The sequence below is a fragment of the Micrasema longulum genome, unplaced genomic scaffold, assembly GCF_059751315.1.
Source record: "Micrasema longulum isolate JH-2025_06_02 unplaced genomic scaffold, ASM5975131v1 h1tg001265l, whole genome shotgun sequence".
In the NCBI taxonomy this organism is placed as follows: Eukaryota; Metazoa; Arthropoda; class Insecta; order Trichoptera; family Brachycentridae; genus Micrasema; species Micrasema longulum.
Genome location: NW_028278452.1, coordinates 107,858 through 128,840, shown reverse-complemented (window position 1 = coordinate 128,840; position 20,983 = coordinate 107,858). Strand labels below are relative to the sequence as shown.

The 20,983-nt window shown below is 33.7% G+C and overlaps 2 protein-coding genes across 2 annotated transcripts; one reads left to right on the top strand and one right to left on the bottom strand.

The window, feature by feature from the left end:
- Positions 1 to 925: 925 nt before the first annotated feature.
- On the top strand, positions 926 to 14,293 carry BTBD9 (BTB (POZ) domain containing 9). Its single transcript, XM_088234665.1, has 14 exons — positions 926 to 992; positions 2,564 to 2,659; positions 3,653 to 3,816; positions 4,838 to 4,904; positions 5,043 to 5,199; positions 5,282 to 5,381; positions 6,268 to 6,396; positions 6,471 to 6,630; positions 7,380 to 7,602; positions 8,166 to 8,325; positions 9,570 to 9,697; positions 10,845 to 11,084; positions 11,927 to 12,005; positions 13,973 to 14,293. Exons 2-14 carry the CDS (start codon positions 2,587 to 2,589, stop codon positions 14,150 to 14,152), a joined length of 1,860 nt encoding a protein of 619 aa, XP_088090791.1. The 5' UTR covers positions 926 to 992; positions 2,564 to 2,586; the 3' UTR covers positions 14,153 to 14,293.
- A 5,407-nt stretch (positions 14,294 to 19,700) lies between these two features.
- On the bottom strand, positions 19,701 to 20,663 carry LOC148276166 (uncharacterized). Its single transcript, XM_088234668.1, is given in 2 exon segments — positions 19,701 to 20,177; positions 20,179 to 20,663. Coding segments are annotated over 2 exon segments (588 nt in total). The 5' UTR covers positions 20,407 to 20,663; the 3' UTR covers positions 19,701 to 19,817.
- Positions 20,664 to 20,983: the final 320 nt, after the last annotated feature.

Genomic DNA, 20,983 nt, shown 5'->3' with positions numbered 1-20,983 from the left:
TATTGTAATCGGGACCCAGATTTTTTATTCGAAACACTATTATCAAATCGATACTATTTAAATAATATGTTCATTTAATCGAGTTTTTACAACTACAGAGGGTACATTTATTTATACTACACAAATATTTATATTCAAAATCGTCATCTTGGTCATCTTCTTCTTCGTTTTTTCATGGCCTTTTCACATCTCAACTCGGGTATTCTGGCCAGTGTCGAGTATTTTTTTTAATTTTTTTTACATATATATACACATGTGTTAGTAATATAATATGTACAAATTAGTATGTTAGTATTAAATATAATATATACATATAATAATAAAACATATTTACAGCTTTACACCATTTACAACTAGATATTTACATAGGATTTTAAATACACGTTTATTGGGTGGGGACAGGAGAGTTAGAATATGAATAGGGAATGGGATATTAATATCAGAGAGGTCGGATAGGAAATCAGGATAACAATCATTTATGGGGCATCCAAAAAAAATATGGTTTAAATCTTCCTCATCTAGCTGACATTCGCAAATGGCAGAGTCCCGGACATGGATTCTGAACAGGTGAGAACCATTGCAGCAGTGCCCAATGCGCATTCTGCATATGGAGGATGTCTCAAACTTGTTCAGAATCACTTTGGAAAACCAAGGCTTTTCTGTTACATTTGGTTTCAGTTGGAAAAGATGTTTACCCTTGGCTTGGGAAGAGGCTACCCAATATTCTTGCATGTGCGAAGTGTCATCTTGGTCATCTTCATCCAATGATTTTTTCTAAGTGACGGTAATCGGTTATAAAATCGGTTATAAAATATTTAATAACCGAATTATTCGATTATTTTCATTAATCACTACTTAGACTAGTTCTAGCCGTACGTAAACTCTATAACCCATAGAGTAGACAACTCTATGTCACAGATATTTTAGTACGTCTTACGTCAAGTCAAAATTAACGTAAACAACGTGCCAGGTGAACAGTGTTTGGAATAGAGGTCAGTATGATTTTATACAAATAAATGAACGTATTGAGTAAATGCCTTTAAAAATACTCACAAGAACCAAACAGGTGTTTTAATATATGAGTGCAGTACTTCAAATCGGATTCTGTAATATTAATTTGTTTTTGATTACAAAAATATTTGCTAAATTGTTGAATAATAATTATAGTTGACACCAGTTTGACCTTTGTCTAATATAAATAAACAAAAAATTGCCCTTTGAATACGGATTTACATATGTTTATTGACAAAAATTAAGTGCGATCGCTTGTCTCAAATTCTAAAATTGACAAATTCTAAAATTGAATAATGACGAGGAAACGTTAATTAAACATTTTTGCCAAAATTTCTAATACTTGTTCAAATATTTTTTTGTTTTGTTTGTTTTGTATTCAGTATTATACTAATTTATTTCAAATGAATAGTTGACCCGAACATGACTACAATTCACTAATGTGATAAGCAATAAGATGTACTGTAATTTTAACCTAGATTTCACACAAATTATTTTTAAATAATGTAGTCGAGTGAATTGAGATTGATTCACTGTAATCGTATGTGTCAACTAAAATATTTGTATCAGAAACCAGTTTATTCGCAAGTTTTTATTTTTGGTAAGCAAAAGTTGATATATTCTAACAATTAGTTTTTTTATTGTGTGCATTTTAACAAATAATGTTATTACAAAATGTGTAAACAGACAATTAGTATATTTTTTCTTTGTTTTTAGATTTTGACTGTCTTAGAACAGGGTTATTTTCCCTAATTAGACTGTCAAAACAACTTATATTAATGTATTGGGTGTTAACATAAATTTTGTCCGTTTTTTTCCAAATGAAGAGAGCAAGAGGACTCAACTAAAACAAATGACAACAAATTAGTCAATAATTCATAGCATCTTCACCGTGCAATCCGCAAATATCGCGATCAGCTTTATTCCCTCGATTGAACGCATTCAGAAGGAGGTCTCGAAAATGCTAACTTTCGTCTACTCGACATTACATTTGGAAGGCTTGTAAAAGCAAAGTCAATATCTTGTAGAGCCGAAAATTTTCTTTTGAATGACGTATAACGTTGTTACTACATTAACATTACATTATCTCTGTTTAAATCACGTCTGAAGAAACATCTCCTTTCTCTTCCTTAATCTCTCCTCCTTTTCTCTTTCCTCTTTTTTCCTTTTCCCCATCAAGTAATATTTTTGATTTAAGGTAATTTATAAACAAATACGTTTATTTCTACTTTTATATATCTTTAGCTTTTTAATCTTTATTTTCTATTGAATATGTAACTTGAATTATAAAAATAAACCTATAATTTTACTGGTTGGTTGGAAGAAATCGCCATTTGGCAATAAACCCGCCAATGTACAAATAACATTATGTACTAAAAGTTAAATAAATAAATAACATTTACCATTTTGTTTTGCTTTCGGTGCTCATTTTTAAATATGAAAAAAAAACAGTCACAACTTATGTTAACACCTAATATTATTTTACGTGTAAGATGTGATAAACAAATACAATAAATTAATTAAATCTAAAGAGTTTACATTCCATTTTTAGAAACTATTAACTCATGACTGAAAATGAGTAGCCAACATCAGTATATGAATGTGAGTGGTCCGTCTACGTCAAGGGCCGGCGACATAGAACACATAGGTTTGTATTTTTATTAAATAATCTCCAATGTCTCTATTAAAACAACTTATACATAGGCAGACAGAATACTGTTACAAACCAGGGAAAATGAATATTGCATCTAGCTTGCAAAATTGTACAATGAACCTCGAAAAATTACAATTTTATCGGGTCGTGGTCCCGTGGTTAGTGTTACGGATCAGAGGTCCGAGGTTCGAACCCTCAATTCCCGTTTGCCAATAGTGAGTTATTTACAACTCGTTGAAAATGTCACCAAAATAGAAATATTTTAGTAAATCATAAGAGACAGATATTTAAAATCAACTTGAAATATTTTAAGGCTTGTTCACCTTCTGCGCTTGAGGTCCTGAGTTCGATTACCGATAGGGTCGACATGAAATATTAATTTATAAGGTGGTTTACACTCCGCCACTTCACTGTTTCTAGACTGGCACCTGGGCCTCGATTATGATGGGAAGATAAAATTTGTCTTCAATTTTATCTACAAAGTAAAATTAAGTTATCTGTATAAAAAATACAATATGTTCACAATTTTTTTTTCTTAACATGTTCAATTACCGGCTACCTACAAAGATACTTTGAATTTTCATTCAAATATACACACTTTCTTACAAAAATATTGATATTAGTTTATACTGTCTAAGTATATACCGATGAAGAGCCGTTCATAATCGCGACCCTGAAGTGTACATGACTGAGTACCTTACCTTAAACAGAGAATTGAGGTACACTGCATCGATTGTACCAATGCAGTGCGCTATAATACAAAAAATATTTTAAAAACCACTGAACTTCCCCATCAGAATATACTTCTGTGGTTTATTACAAATCACAATATTTTATTCTTTTTCTGGACTGGTATCTGAAGATTAAGACTATCTATCTAGGTATGCGATTAATATTCCAATGCAGTAGTCTATATACAAAAACGTGCTATTAAAGTAAGATTTTTTTCTCTGAACATAATAATAATGATTCGGTTATCTTGAGCAGGTCACCTTTCCGAAAACTTTGGTCAGCTGTGTTTGAACAACGAGTACTCGGATGTTACATTGAATGTTGAGAACCAGCACATTCCAGCGCATAAGGTCATCCTGGCTGCGCGGAGTGAGTACTTCAGAGCCCTTCTCTACGGGGGAATGAAAGAGGCGTCTCAAGTAAGATTCTTCAAATGTATATTGTGTGTGTAGAGGCATGTTTATCCTATGTATAATTTATGTCAGGGTCTGGGCGGATGTGGATTACGTTTCTGTGAAAATAGAACCAGAATCCTGGACAAGTGTTCCCACTCAATCGCTACTCTCAGATAAAAACCCTGAAAAAATAAATTTAGTCGAGATAAGCCCGCCTGGTAATGTAGTGGCTGATGCTAGTTTACTAATCACGCTTCAGGTCCTCACAGGTTCAATTCCTAGTAGGGTCAATGTAAAATATTTTTACACTGCAATATTTCACTGTCCTTAGATTCACACCTTACATCTATATGCTGCATCCGGTGTTTAAATGCAGTGCTCTGTGCACCATTAGGTGCGAATAGGGGGTATGATGATGATGAAATTAAATCACTACATCGTGGGGTAATTACTACAACTAGGTAACTTCAAAATCAACATTTTTGCATTACCCACTGAAAACACACATTCATATCTTCGTGCATGAATACTACAAATAGGCAAGTAGTGATTCTTTCCAATCATATTATGATGATTTGAATGCATGACTTGTCTATTTGTAGCATTCATGGAGGAGGATAAAAAAATGTGTTTTAGCGGGTAACTCACAAATGCTGATTTTTAAGTTACCTATGTAGTTGTAGTACAGTTCCTGACAGTACATAAGAGACATCAGGCTTGAGAAAGAGATTGTCCGTCATAATCGGCTAAATTAATAATAAAGAAATTAGCCGATTATGGCGAACAGTCTTGTTCTTTAGCCCGGTGTCTCTTATTTACCGCCAGCTACTTGCAATATTAAGAAATAAGTCAATCTTTCACAACAAGATATTTATAAACTATCAGTTTTATGTTACTTCTTCAATTTTTTTTAATGATTCCATTGTATTTTTTTGTCTCCTAACAAGATCCTAAATCAGTGGTATGAACCGAGTAATTTTAAAATAATGATATGTGCTAACAAACAGCTATGTGTGTATTTAAACATCTTTAATTTTATTTTTAGACTGAAATAGAAATCAAAGGAGCTCCGTTGCAGGCCTTTAAAGCGCTACTTAGATATGTTTATTCAGGTAATCTGTTTTCTATGACATCTAATAATATTAAGGGAACGTTTTCCAGTTGTTTAAGCAATGATAAATCTTATTTTAACAAATAATGTACGTATATGCCTTGAAAAAATACAATATTTGATAATGAAATATTTTTAGGTCATATGACACTCTCATCACTTCGTGAAGATAATGTCCTTGATACTTTGGGATTGGCTCACCAATTTGGGTTTCAGGAATTAGAAACTGCTATATCTGAATACCTCAGACAGGTGTTAGCTCTTAGAAATGTTTGCTCTGTACTGGATGCAGCCAGGTAAATAAATTAACAATATAAATTAATTATTTAACATTTAATTTATCTGTTGACATTTCCAACTTTGTATTATTTATTCTAGACTTTACGGTCTCGATGGCCTCATCAAAGTTTGTCATAATTTTATGGATCGACACGCATATGAAGTTCTACAGCATGAATCTTTTGTCAACATCTCAATTGTAAGTGTTATTATAATATTGGTGTTTTTTTGTATATATTTCTTGATAAAACTCCTTAGTAGATGATTTTTATATAAATATCAGTAAAATTCCTTGGTTAAGTTTTATTATTTTGTTTTATTTAACCAAACGAGCGCTTTCCCTTGTGGCATCTTCAGGACTTTTAAATTATTTACAAAATTTTTAACAAATATATACTTTTTTACAATTTTTGAGAGAGCATTAGCATCAGCAGTGCAATTTTGAACACTCGGCGCAGCCGTGCGGTTGAGAGTGTATCAGACTTCCCCTTCCCCCTTCCCCCCTCCTAGTTTCTCCCCTGCAGAAGTAAGCAACCATTGGTTTTTTTTCTATGTTTTATTTTTTAAGATTTTAGTCGTTATAAAAATTAATTTTAATGTGCCAATACGTCTTCTTGCTCATACTGATCATCGTGGTTTCGGATGTGACAGGGTTTAAAGAACACCTCTATAGCCCTGAAGAGGGCAACGTGAGTTGCCGAAACTAGTCGGTTGTGATAATAAATAAGTGGTTCATAAAACAAAGTAATTTTATTTATTCCTTTAAAATATAACAATGAACTACAAAGTTAGTGCTACAAACATCCAAAATAGTATTGAATGAATTTAGCCGTAATGGGTTGAATTTAAGAAACTATTGAGTGCTGGTTGCGACGTTGTGCTCTGTGTCCAGTACCAGCACTGATCAGACAAAGTCTGGTTTTGTAGCGGCTGCTGGCGTGTTAGTTTGGTTTTTAGCTGCGTGGCATTTGGTGTTACCAGTGCAATCTATACTCATATCTAAATCATGATTGGTATTATAGTTAATTATTGGTTGCCTGGTTTTTCTTGGCGTTGGTGAATGACTTAAGATTTCTTTTCCTCAGGAATCTTTACAAGATCTACTAGAAAGAGATTCTTTCTTCGCGCCCGAAGTAGAAGTGTTCCGGGCTGTCTGCAACTGGTGCAAAGCCAACAAACAATTTTCTAAACAAAGTGACATACAAGCTCAAGCAGTAAGTATTGAAAATATGTAATGTGTAAACTGCCTGCAGTTTGGTATTTTTCTTAAAATGTTATCTGTCAATAGGAGTCCATTTTGCGATGTGTGAGGTTGCCGCTAATGTCTTTAAAGGAGCTTCTTACTGTTGTGAGACCGTTTTCCCTCGTCACACCAGATATGCTATTGGATGCGATACAAGAAAAAACCCACACCAACAATATGACTCTTAGGCACCGAGGACAATTAAGTTAGTATAGAGGAATATGTATTATATAAACATAATAATCGGATTCGACTTTTTAATTTTTTTATTAAGTATTTTATTGTTATCAAAAACATTTTTCACTTTGTGGTATGACATTTTACACTTATTTGTTTATAAATTTGTATAAACCACTTTAATTTATTTTTTTATTACACTTCGACCGGTTTCGAGGTTACTACCTCATCGTCAGGAATTTAACTTAGTACCTAGTACCTAGTTAAATTCCTGGCGATGAGGTAGTAACCTCGAAACCGGTCGAAGTGTAATAAAAAAAGTTAAAGTGGTTTATACAAATTTATAAACAAATAAGTGTTTATAAGTATTATTAAATTATGATTATTTTTAGCAGTAGAAATATAAAATATATAATATCTTTATAGTTTAACAAGTTATCATATAGTATTTTGAAATTCTCTTTTAAATATGACACCCTAAATGAAATGAGTCTCACTAAAATTGAATGTCATCGCATCAGTATTGACCACATTAATTGCAAGTTACATGCAATTATACAAAAACGACATTTATTTAATACAAACTTTATTCATACAATTAATTACTAGTGTCCAGATTTTCAATATAACACACTTTTAACATAATTAATATGAAATGATTCAATACAGTCCAGGCATTACATATTTTGAATTGTCCTGGTTGTATTCAAAAAATATATATATATGTATTATACAGCAATCAGTATTGTCATAATTATTTTTTTTATGTCTTTATAGTTCCTGAAGAAAATGTTGCTACTGCAAAATACGGTTCAACTGTAATACAGGGTGAGATGAGAACTGCACTATTAGATGGAGACACGCACAAGTACGACATGGAAAGGGGCTATACCCGCCACGCCATACTGGAGGGAAATGAGCACACAGGGATAGTAGTTAAACTGGGCACACAGAGTATTATTAATCACATCAAAATACTTCTGTGGGATAGAGATATGAGGTATGCATATACTGTGTATATATTTTTTTAATTTATTCAAATATAATTTCACAACTGTTGTCAAGACCCAGCGGACCGTGTTTAGGAGGTTCAGATCAGATAAACTTGGTAGTAGAATATTTCCCCTTTACTCACGTCCTTCTGGCTTTCTACAGTAATGCTTTTTATGCAGCAGCTGTCTAGCTTTCCAAGGGCAGAAACTTGGTCGTGCTATCCCTCCAAAGTATTGAAGTGAAGCATTGGTGATGTGGATATATTCGCTGACTATTTGGGCCCACTTAGTGTTGCCAATGGCAAGCACCATAGATAATTTTTCAACAACTGTATTATTTAAAAACTTCTATGCTCTGACTCCACAGGACTTTTGTCCTATGTTGGTTAGGATACATAATATTTATAATCTATAAATTTCGCTTACTTTTAATTTATCATTCTTACGCTTTCTATTTCGTTTATTTCCTTGGGTAATTTTCTACAACACTCAACCCCTGTTCTATAATATGGTCATTATCATGTACATATTCTAAATGACTTATCATTGACACAATGTTTTTTTTTTCCAGATCATATTCATATTATATAAAGGTTTCAGTAGATCAGAAAGATTGGGTTTGTGTGATAGATCACTCCACCTGCTATTGCCGTTCCTGGCAACATCTTTACTTCAAGCCGAGAGTTGTTCAATACATCAAACTGGTTGGAACTAACAACACAGTCAATAAGGTAATGCTTATAGTTTTTTTTTGTCTCCTTTCCAATCTCTAAATTTGTTGCAATAGAGAGGGAAAACATTTTCGAGAATGTAATCTGGAAGTCCAGGCATTTACAGCATGTCTGCAAACATTGTTTATTATTATAATGTATTCACGAAAATCTGTGGTATGTGTTCTTTAAAATACTTCATCACATCCCCACGGTGCGGAACAAAATTGATGTATTTTTTAATGATCATGAATTTATTATCGCTATATCTTACACTTCAGCTACAAACCTTCCCGGTAATAAATAACCAACTCAAGACTAGAAAAATCAACAAAAATAAAAAGAAAATCATCATCACTCTCACTCATCTCGAAATTTGATTCCAGTCCCTTTACTGTTGCAGCTATGTCGTCTTCATCTATTATATGGCTAGCTAGTATTTCAAGAAATTTACTTAAAATAAACATTTGTTTTGTTTATTAGCTTTTAAAAAATATTTCGATTGATAGAAATAAATACGTACTATAATTTTCTTAATCACTAAACAAAAATCACTATTTGCAGTATTATCTAATTATTGTTGATGTTTTTCAAAAACAGTTATAAAAAAAGCTAGAGTTGCGATTAGGTCACGCGACGTGTCTTAGAGATGAATATATATATTAACTGATCGCCTGGTCGATGGCGAAGATAATCATAGTCCTATTTTATCATTTTACTAAAAAAGTCCTTTCAAAATTTCGCAGACAAATGTCAATGAAGCCACGTTTTAAACCAAAGATGATTTCAATTTGAATATTCAATCGCGAGAAATTGAAGTTTGAACCTTGCGTATCGGGTGCTTACATATGCTGTGAGCACCGCGCTTTTTTGCTGTCATAGATGCTCACAGATATATGTAAGCACCGCATTGGAGCTTGTCAGCAATAAATATGTTGATTCGTTGATCGCGTAGTAATAGATCCAGAAATTTGGAGATTAAAATCACCAAATAAATTGCTGCTCATGATTTGAAATGATATATCTGATTTACGGTCATCCGGTAATATGAATTCTTTGTTCATTTTTAATATTGTGTACATGTCTTCATTAACTTTATCAATTTAATTCACAAATTACTAATCTTAGAACGGGCACATGCCTAATAAAGCGGGAATATTGTTGAATTAATCATGCTAAACAATTTAATTGAATGTTTAAATTACACTATTATTATGTGTTGACATATATAAAAAAATAAATTATTGTATTGTATATCAATGCAGGTCTTCCATGCTGTTGCTTTAGAAGCGTTACACACTCAAAAAATTCCACCTTTGGTTAATGGAATGGTCTGCCCGACATATAACGTGGCAACTCTGGATTTATGTGCTACAGTCTTAGAAGGAGTAAGGTAGGTTTTAAAAACAAATTTGTATCCCTGTAGTATGTATTATACATTACCAAAAAAAATATTATGTTGACATTTTACTACATAAAGTTTAGTTCATTTTTGGTATGAATATAGACGCTAATAGCAATATTGTTTCCATATAATCTTAGGTTAGGTAATAAATGCTAGTGTAACATTGCTGGATTAAATTGTTCAAACGTTACTCCTTTTTGCAGGGGCCATCTTCAGGGTGAAGTATGTTTAGTCTAAAAAATGATATATAAGTGCACTGGAACCTCTTTTCACACGAAGATATGTTCCACACAGTACCGTGTAAAAAAATATACTAAAAAAAAAACATGCTCAGCAAGTTTTCTTGTTTAAAAACCAATTCAGGATTTTTTTTAAATCAATTGCTTACTATTTATTATACCTTAATTTTTTTTCTTCAATATAACATGAAATCAAAATTCTTTGAAAAATCATAACTAAAATAATTCACTATTACAATAATTTATTTTATGCCAAGTAAAAGAGCAATGTTCCAAAAACAAATAGTATAATTATTAGTGATAAATCAGATAGTGGTTTAGGCGAATACCGGATATTCTGCGAGCCCCTTAGCCGGGTATCTGGCCGCCGGAATGTCTCTATAGTTTAAAAAAAATAATTTAATGGGCGTAAAATAAAAAGGGGTTGAAATATTTTCATGATATTTTTAAAGATCACTTAAGATATATAGGTTGCTTATCAATATGGTTTATAAGTTAGTTAAATAATTATAATTGTTTTAGGTAATTGCACCCTTGTGCTTTATTTTTTTCACGCAAATATTTTTTATCAAAAAGTAATTTTTGATAAACATTTTTAATTTGCAGGTTGAATTATTTTTCTAGGGTGTATACTGAACACTGGCGAACGTTTTATGCAAAAAAATACTATTTTCAAATCCCAAACGCGGTAGATATCAATAAATCAATTTAATGGTTTTGATTTTGTGAATTTTTTGCAGTTTAATGAATATTGAGCTAATAGGCTCGATAGGCTGGATACAGGATAGTTACCGGTTATTTCAAAACCGCGTAAAATGAGGTTCCAGTGTATTTCTAATTTGCACCATATCATAATCCACAGGAGGTGTAATCTGCGATGTTTTGTGTTTTCACAGTCGATCTCGAAACGCTCTCTTGAACGGAGACATTCAGCATTACGACTGGGATGTGGGCTACACCTGCCACCAACTAGGTTCGGGAGCCATTGTGGTACAGCTGGCTCAGCCGTACATCATCAGCTCTATGCGCATGCTCCTGTGGGACTGTGATCTGCGCACCTACTCTTACTATATAGAGACATCGATCAATGACTGGGATTGGGAAATGGTTGCTGATAAAACACACGAACAATGCAGGTTAGTAATCATATTTTCTTCTTACTTTATTGGTAATTATTGTAAGGTATGTATTTGATGAAATTTTTAATAATTATGCATTATACCAATCATTAATGACCGTTTGTGCCTATAGAAAACTCCCTAAAAATGGCAAACAAGGTATACTGTGGGCGTAGCTACTGATAAAGTATTAAAATCTTTTTAATATATCTATGTACGCTTAGAAAAAGAAGCAAAATTAATAACATGTTAACCATAAACAAACTACTATTTCTATATATGTCATATTCACACATATTCACACAGTCTTAAATATGGGTGAAAACGCTAAAAAATGCTTTAATACTAAAGCCTATAATTCAACATTACAAAGCCAATAAGAAATATGTGTATTAGTCCTGTCATTTACTTAAATCATTCTTAATTTTCAGTGATTCTGGCCCTAATTTTTGTTCCAAATTACAAAATCTTAATTGATGCAGACCAGTTTTTAAACACAACCTGTTCTTTTGTCGAGGATTTTTCATCTAAATATTAGTTAGTAAGTATGTGATGTGGTGGAAAGTATTATTTGGTTGAAATGGAAATAGGCAAGCCATGTCTATACAATGTCTGATGATAAATGGACATAGTGTATTCTCGAGTGCAGACCGAGGAATGCAAAGCTCCGATGAGATGGTCGGATGCTATTTGGAGGAGTGTAGGAGACGAGGGGAGGCCTATGTCCTGCAGTGCACCAACACTGGCTGATTCTGATGAAGCGCTATAAGCTTTACCTTCATGTATTTATGAATGATTTCAAACCGAGTGATGTTTTCACAATGAAAACTGTATGTTCTAAATTATACTTCCCGTTTCAGATCTTGGCAAATAGTGAAATTCCCCCTGAGACCAGTAGTTTTTATTAAGATTGTCGGAACTAACAACTCAGCGAATGAGGTATTACTTATATTTTATATGATTTTTTTTATTGCTTTCCTCATTTATAAGAATATTTGATAAATGTAATAAATGCAACATTATTATTTGGCCTATAAAATTAATAATATTCATCAACCAAAATGAGGAACTTCAGCCCTAAGGAAAATTAGATACAAAAAAAAAACTTACGCGTTGTAAAAATAAGAGCATTAAATTATATAGCTAAGTTTATTGAAAATGTCCAAAAGAAATATTCAAAAATATTTTCATAAAAACCAAACTACTTTGAACGACGTCACTAGTTCATATGAATCAACCAATGATAAGTGAGTTGTGGAAGGTTTCTGGCTTATCGTCAACGGACCAATTGGCAGAACTAACTGAGAAGAAGCGGAAGAGAACTTGAGACATCACATGCGGATAAATTTCAGAAATATGTAACCAAAAATAAAAAATCATAGCGCTGATAATACGATACATCAAAATTTTTAAAAATAATTGATGCTTTGTCAAATAGCCTATTAACAATTTTTTTTTTTAAACCACTCAACTTTCTCGTTGATTATCGCAATCAATTACAATGTGTAGTGATTTTCTTGTATTTGTTTAAGTTTCATACATAACAGTAGCCCCTGAGGTGAATGGCGACGCTTGCCTCCGTTTCCGTTCCGGGCTTGATTCCTAGTCACAATAATTAAATGTTATTTTTCTTAAGCCTGTGTTTTCTGTGTTGTAAATTCACCGCTATTGGCTATACTCTTGGCTGAACTCTCGCCTTCCACACAGTAGCCGGGCTCTTTAAAGACCTGGCTTGGAGAGTGAGAACTAGTTCGCGGGGACTCGTTACAACAGATCTTCACAGGTCGCAGTGACGTCTGGAGCTTATATAGCACTTACGGCTTGTGTAGTGAAAAAAAAAATATATAGTTAAACCTCGTGTTTACGTCCCTCGTGTTTACGTTCCTCGATTTTACGTTTTCCCAATGTTTAAACAGAAATATTTAGGTCCCATTTTTTTTTTTCCATACATTATCATTTAATTTTTCCCCCAATTAACGTTTTTCATAACTCCCCGGTTTTGCATCGAAATTTTTTTCATAACTCATTCGATCTGTCAAAAGACGAGCCGCGCGCCGCCGCGTGAATGGAGAATAAAATCGAGGTAAATAAAAAAATGTGTAAATTATTATCTCAAACTAAATTCAAAGTAGGCGCGGTGTAATTGACCATTTTGTTTAAGTGTCTAATTTTGTCATTTTACCAAATAGTGACATGCAGTTGACGCATGTTTAAGAAGAATAAAGTCTTCATATCAATAAATAACGATAAGGAAACTTAAAAATATTGCAATATAAATATTATTTGATGTTATACACACATAACATGAAAAGGAGATAGTTTAAACAGTTATCATAAATGTGTGAAACAGTTCGCAATGTAAATGATAGTTGAAATTTTGTGGTGCCATACTAAAAAAAGTGATACTGTATAAAAAAAAATTCCCAATATTTAAGGAAAAAATCGTTGTATGCATTTTTTGCAAATTCAAATTTTTATTTTCGTGTTTTTAATTCAATAAAAAATAACACATTGCAGTATTGTTTAAAAAAATACAATATATTTTTAATTATATCATTGGTAAATGTGAATAATCCCCAATCATGACAGTTCTTACAATTTTTCTGCAGTATATTTAGTAGTCTTGTACAATAATTATATTTTAATGAAATTTAATTTTTTCCATGCATTTTTCATTTCCTCAGTTTTACACTTTTTTTTGCTTTCTTGAAAAATGTAAAACAGGGGTTTTACTGTACCTATAAACACACGAAATTTGTATGTTTACTTGGTTAACCGGCAAGCACAAACACTTTAACATAGGTTTATTAAACATTTAAACGCACTGTACATAGTTGTTAAATGACCTTTCCTATAAAACCTTCTTACCAATCTAAATAACTCTTGATAATAAAATAAAACCACAGGTATTTCATCTGGTCCACTTGGAGTGCCCGGCGCAGGAAGACACGCCCCCGGGGGGCAGCTTCTCCCCCCACCTGCCCAGGCCACCGAGCACCCCCTCCACTCCGCCACTTGCCCCACCTACTCCGCCGCCCGCAGAAACAGCCTTAGAGGCCGCAGAGCACGAAGTCCACCAGGACTAACAAGGACAGTCACATCGAATCAACTAGCCTGGTGAGATCCCAGTAATCAAAATGCAATTTTGTAAAGCATGAGTGTTGGGTGCTGCAAATTACCACTGTAATAAGGGTTGCCAAAATTGACCAAAAATCCAGGAGGTAAAGAGGAAAACAACAAATTAAATACATTTTTTTTTCACATAATGTAGTTCATCATCATACAGTAATCGATTCCTGGAGATTTTATCTGCATTCCGGGAGTCAGGAGATTTAATAAACCAATGGCATATTTCCAGGAGAATCCCGGTAGGGTTGGCAACCCTACTCTCGACCTGACAACCCTTACTCAGTTAAAACCCTTACTGTTACCGACAATTTGAAAAAATACTCATACCAGCCAATTACTAGTCAGCAGTAGCATGCCCAGATTCCATGTCGCCTTTTTTTTTAATGTTAAAAAGTTTAGATGTTAATCTATCTTGATTATCATCATCATTCTCTTATCTGCATCACAAAGTGCAGAGGGTACTACATGGATACTTCAATCGCAGTGTTTTAGTGATAATTTGTCATGGAGGTAAGATGATCAGACTACGAATTAGAATTCATTGAATACTTCACCCATAGAATTTCATCACGTAATAAAATATATTAGTTTTTAAAATTGTTTATTTAATTTATAAAAATGTGCATTTAATTTTTATGAGAATATGTAACGTAGATAATTATTAATTTTAAATCACTTCGTTTATGTCTTTGGTTTTGGATGAACTTTGAAAAAATTGGGTATGTACTTTTCTATTGTAATATTTGTATGCTGTTGTTTTTCCATATAAACCAGTAGAAATGTATTACAGGATTTGTTGTAAAAATACCCACAATAACAAAAAAAATATGTATTTACGTATATTTAAGTCTGTGATCATTCTTTATAGAGTTATTTTAACTTTAAGAATTTTAATTTTATACATGATTGGCAGTGATATGTATGCATTATGAAGACCTAAATATCAAAGTGGGATAGTAGCCATTTTCATCATTTTTCAGTAGAGATAATTTTCTGTTTTGGATATACAAGAAACCAATATTAAATATATTTTCATGCCTTCATAAAATAAACCCTTTTTACATTTCAAATATCTTGGATAAGTATTCTTCTTCAGCCTTGCTCTCTCCACTGCTGGATAAAGGCCTCTTCCAAACGTCTCCACTCCTTCCTATCCTGCGCCCATATCATCCATGTTCTGCCGGCTATCGAGGTATAAGGTGTCGTCGACCTACCTTTTTTGCTGTCTTCCAACATCTCTTTTGCTTGCCAATGGTCTCTACTTTATTTTTCTGGGTGTCCACCTGCCATCAGTTTGCCTCGTCAAGTGTCCTGCCCCCTGCTATTTTAATTTTCGACTCTGGTTCGGCACCTTATTCTTTTTTCTGTCCTTAGACATACACCGAGCATCGGTTTTTCCATGAATCTTTGCGTACATTTTAGTTTCTAGCTAAATAAGTATTAAAAACATTTAAGTTTGTTAGTGAAAATTCTTGATGGAAGTTCATTGTAATTTATTATAGAAATAAAAGACGAGTGACACTTTGATGTAGATGTCGCAAAAGCGATGAAACCGGTCACTGGATATTCCAAATTTGTGGATTAAAGTATCACTTGTCTTTTATTTCTATAATAAATAAGTATTATTTAAATAAAAGAACACAATTTTAAATTTTCTGTCCGTTTTTAAACCAAAACATGCAGTTATCCGTTTTTGAAACCCATGGAACTGTAAGTGTCCGTTTTTAAAAGGATGTTTACTATGGTCAAGATTCGTAAAACAATGATAAGGGGGGGTTTATGTTCAGTGTACAAAATATATATTTTTTAGAATACTTTAACTAGTCTCTCTAAACTCTAAAATAGACAAAGGCTCTCACTTCAGCGGTTTATTTAACTGTCAAAAGGTGACAAAAAAACATCCCCCATGACACTTTAGGGCCCATAACGGAATGTCCACTTTTGATGGAAAGATGCGTTTTTGATATGTACATAATTTTTGTTATGAAAATCATATTTACTATCATAACCAATCAAAAACCCAGTTTGAAAAAAATGTCGATTGTACGACTTTGATACTAGGGTCCTCATATCTTGATATCTCAATTAATGATCTGATAATACAGTAAAATCTGCTTATTGTGATTACATTGGGACCTCTAGTTTTTTTATAACAGTAGCTGGTTGATACCATTAAGCAAAGGAATACATATCTTTATTTTCACACAAAACAATATCTTATTAACAATCTTAAAAAATAAAAAATTCATTGATGGTTGTTTGGCTTTCAATCGGTTGATCAACAGCTGAATGTATTCGAATTTGTAGAAAGTTTTCAACAATAAGATTATTTAGTAAAAACTCCTAAGAATTTACACTTCTTTATTGATCTATGTATAATAAAGTATTTTCACAAATCAGAAATAATGTTGAAAACGTATTAAATATTTGGAGTGGATTTTTACAATTCTAATGATAAAACTATCAATGCATTCAAAACTAGTTTTCATTCATAATTTTCGAGGTTAAAAACGATAACATACAAAACAGCTTGCAGTTGGCATAATGTCACTTTGACTTCACATGTCATGTTCGTCGAGTGCGCTTCTAACAAATGTTGCGTACAAGTATGGTGTGGCAATATCATAATACGTGTCGTTTTTTCCATAGGGTGAAAATGTCTCATTTTCAAGTAATTCAATTGTAGAAAATTTTTCCGACATTGCGTAATTTTTTCAGCCCACTGAAATAATAATTTTTTGCTTATTTAATTTCATGTAAAAAAAAATATGTTAAAAATACGCAACTTCAAAACAACAAGGGTTCAAGTCGTCAACCATACAAGCAAAGTTATAGCCCTCCAAATATTTGAATAAAAAAAGAGTACTTTCGAGAAAATATTTCAAATATTTTTTATTTCTGATTTTTTATTTGCATTGAGTAATTATATAAATGCATTAAAAAGTGCATGCTGTCATAGTAATATTTCTTGTCATTAATTCATGATTTTTCACTTAGAACTTTATTGCTCAGAGATTTGCATTATTTAGGAACAACAAGGGCCTTAACATCGTTTGGGACCGTATTTTTCTAAATTTTAGACGATTTTGTGTGGAGAATAAAGTAAATACATATACAATGCGTGGATAGTATGAGTTTTTTTTTATTGTGTCGATACTTTTTACGTATGAGGGTAATAAAACAATATAATTGATTACTTGGTTTATCATTAAAAATATTTTAAACAAAATAATGTAAAATCAAAAAAATATATATTGTGTTTTGAAAATTACTGTGAATCTTGCCGACTTCTTGGACTTCCGAATGTCCGGAAACAGAGTTTTCATTGTATTTTTTATATATTTATAATAGGTCAAGTGACGCGAAAAGCCATTATACTGTTTTTATTTTGAGCAACATCCAAGTTGTTATTTCGGTGATGTTATTATCCTCAATAAAATAACGCATTTTAAAATTTTTATTGGATTTAAAAAGATTGTTTCCACTGCGTCCAGTAGAGGTTTCAGCCCAAAGTGCACGATGGGTGGTTTAAACAATCAAAATATATCAACTTAGTTTTCGTTGATAAAACAAAAACTAACTAAATGCATTAGGCATGCCGATGCCCAGTATTTATTCACACTTTCTGAGTCAAAACTTAAAATAGGAATTTCCATGTTTTCTTTACTATTTTTTTTTATCCATATGAGCTCCCATTCATTTTCTTTCAAATCTTTCCCGATTATCATATTCTCCTCTTTTTTTAGCTAATAATTTACATTTATCAAACTGATTTTCCTTCGGAATGTGAAATCCAAAATTCAATTAATTAAAAAAATATATTATCTTACATCGATATTTTAACTAGCTGAACTGTTTTCTTATACACTTTAGGCAAACTTAGACCTGGCTATACAAGTATTCCCTCGACGTCTTTGCCCAACAATAGTGAGACGATATGCAGAGAAAAGTGTCAATGTGACTACGAATAGGGATGAAACGATACCACTCAGGTATGGATACTTTTACTCGATACGGTTAAAAAGTATCGATATCTACTCGGTATCAAATGAAAAGTATCAATATTTGAATCGGTCAATTCTTTAAAGTCTTGAATATGAAATGCTCATTCCCAATTTGTGAGTTGTATCAACCAATTTCTTTTTGCGTGTTGTAGCATACAACTTTGTTGCCAAATAGACAGGAGCAGAAGACTCTTGGTTTTTATTGTGCCTCCTACATACGCCTCTTTTTGGAGTTTGCAAAGCATGGTACGCGACAAGTCCAGCTATATTTTGACCAAAGCCATCAATAGTGTCATTAATGGGGGTAGAAGGACCATACATAATCATTCTGATAAGGACTACAAGAGATGTGGGTGCTTTCTTTTCTTCGCCTTCAACACAGTCAAACATATCGGATCTTACTATTTGTGCGGCTTCAAACAATACAGCTCCATCAGTGTCAATCTTGAGATGCCAGAGATCTTATAGCGAATTCAACATTGTCCTTAAAAGTAATGAAGCTTGCCACACCTTTTCTGCTGCGTGATGTGAGATACGAACATTCTTCTAATAATTTTTCATTGAGTCTTGTAGAATGAATGGAAATGTTAAATCTTTCATGGCCTCAGCTTGTCAATTTGCAAGTTCTGCTATGTTGAATACTGTGTTTTGCTGATTTATCAATCTAGTTTCTTGAATATATGCAATCAGCTCAGCAATTGTTATGCTCTCATTTTGGCGTTTCACACGAGTTCTTTAAAAACCCAAGTGCCCTTTTTTATTCTTATATTCGGTAAAACAAGGTTGCATGTACTATTTCCATAGTGGCTAATGAAGTTACAAGTTGCTTGTACGATTTCATAAAAGTGAATGCCAAAAAGGAGTGAAAGAATCTATATTTTGGTCAGACAATTGCGCCGGCCAAAACCGTGTTAGGTAATTAAAATTAAGTTACAATCTCTCTCACGGAGTCAAGACTCCAGTGGTCCAGTGGACTCCAGTGAGCATATAATGGCAGAACATGAGACCTCTCAGACAGTGAATTCTCTTACTTTGTGGTGGACGGCTTTCTTGCCTGTGTTCCTCAATGGACTATCTATTTATTAAAGAGGCATGTTTACTAGACCATAGACAGTTCACAATTTACCACCATAATATAGTACATAAATATGGTGAGGCTTGCACGGGTTTTCAAATGTCTACATGAAGACATACATGACCTAATACATAACCTAATTTAGGCTGACCGTTCCCGCAGGAGGGTATGGTGTCTCTTAGCGGATTACGATATGGAATGGATGGTGTTGCTTATCTGTTATGATTGACGGCTCCGGTGGAACGGTGATATCCATCGTCAGTGGGGGTGCGTATGGTGAAGGGTCGGCAGGGGCTATGGTAGACTCCGTGCTCCGCTTTTTGGCCTTAACAAAGTATCACTGACCCTTGAGGTCTGTGGGAACTGAGCCCTGAAGACTTTGCTCGCCCCACCAAGTTTTTGCTACTGGGAGACAAGGTTGTCCTCATTGAACAGGTGAGTAACCCGTAGGGGAATCTTCTCCAGTGCTGCTTTATCCCCTGGAGTTCTCAGGATACGTTCCCGTCTGTTTTCAATTATCTCTGCCTGCTTCCCACGGGCTATCTAAAGGATAGCATTATTCTTGGAAATGCTTCCCCCAAGAACCTCCTGAAATCTTTCTGCTAGGGCCTCCGGCGAAAGTGTCGTATTGGGCTGACAGCTCCAGGTTAGCACACTTTGTATGGATTCCTGGAGGGCCTGCCTTTGTTGGATCGCTGCGTGGAAGATAGCGGCAAAAGCCCTCTCCATTCCTGTGAGTTGAACGCATGCAGGCGTGACAATCTCACAGTTTACCTCCAACTCTTTGAACCCCGGGTCTGCAACATACTCCTTCAGAACCTTGGCGTAACGCACATTACACCAACCGGGGGTGTCGAGATTTTGCAGATGCTCTACCGTCTTCAGCATAGCGTCTGTCAGTGCCGCCATTAGCGGTTCTTTTAATACCACGGTGTATTGGGGCCGTGAATGTGCTGCAGGCATTGACAATAGGTATTGAAACAGTTGGGACCTCCACAGGGTTTAAGGAAGATTCTCCATCATCTTCAAATCTTTCAAACTCGCTTTCAACTGTGCCAGATACGCCGGCGGCTTTTCGCTTAAAAACGAAGCTCTGGAGATCGCTCAACTGGCGTGTCAACTTCTTGAGCATTTTCCTTTGGAATCTTTTCCTGCGACTCTTATTTTTAACGCGCCACGAACTATCTGAACTCGAATCAGACTCCGTACTTTCATAATGACGCTTCCGCGTAGAAGACGAGTCCATGTACTCGTTTTGGCGTTTCTATATATTTTTTGTCGGACTCAACGATTCTGCGGGTGACATTATGGCACACAAGTTACGGAAAAATTTCCAAAAAAAAATATTATGCGCAAGACGCACGCGTTTTATTTACCAGCGGTTAAACAAAATGGCGTCGCACAAAACAAAGCGCGTCACTATTATGATTTTAAAGATCAAAATATTACATAGGAATTTATCACCTTTAGGAACTGATCGACATATTACTAGTGCGAGAAACTCCCGGTAAAACAAAATATCATATTTATCTCAATTTTGAAACATATTGGACTTATCGTATATAGGAACCATACAACTCATATATGCAACCGTGTTGTCCTGGATGATTTGAATCTAGTCGTCAGTTGAAAGTTGAAACCATGTTGTATTTGTATCAGCTAAATTAGACATTATACAGATTAAAAATTTTCGTACATTGTAGAATGTT

Excerpts from the sequence above, each read along its gene's own strand:
- BTBD9 (XM_088234665.1), top strand. The coding sequence starts at position 2,587 with ATGAGTAGCCAACATCAGTATATGAATGTGAGTGGTCCGTCTACGTCA. Across the intron at positions 5,200-5,281 it reads TCTGTACTGGATGCAGCCAG|ACTTTACGGTCTCGATGGCC; the intron begins GTAAATAAATTA and ends TATTTATTCTAG. Across the intron at positions 6,397-6,470 it reads GTGACATACAAGCTCAAGCA|GAGTCCATTTTGCGATGTGT; the intron begins GTAAGTATTGAA and ends ATCTGTCAATAG.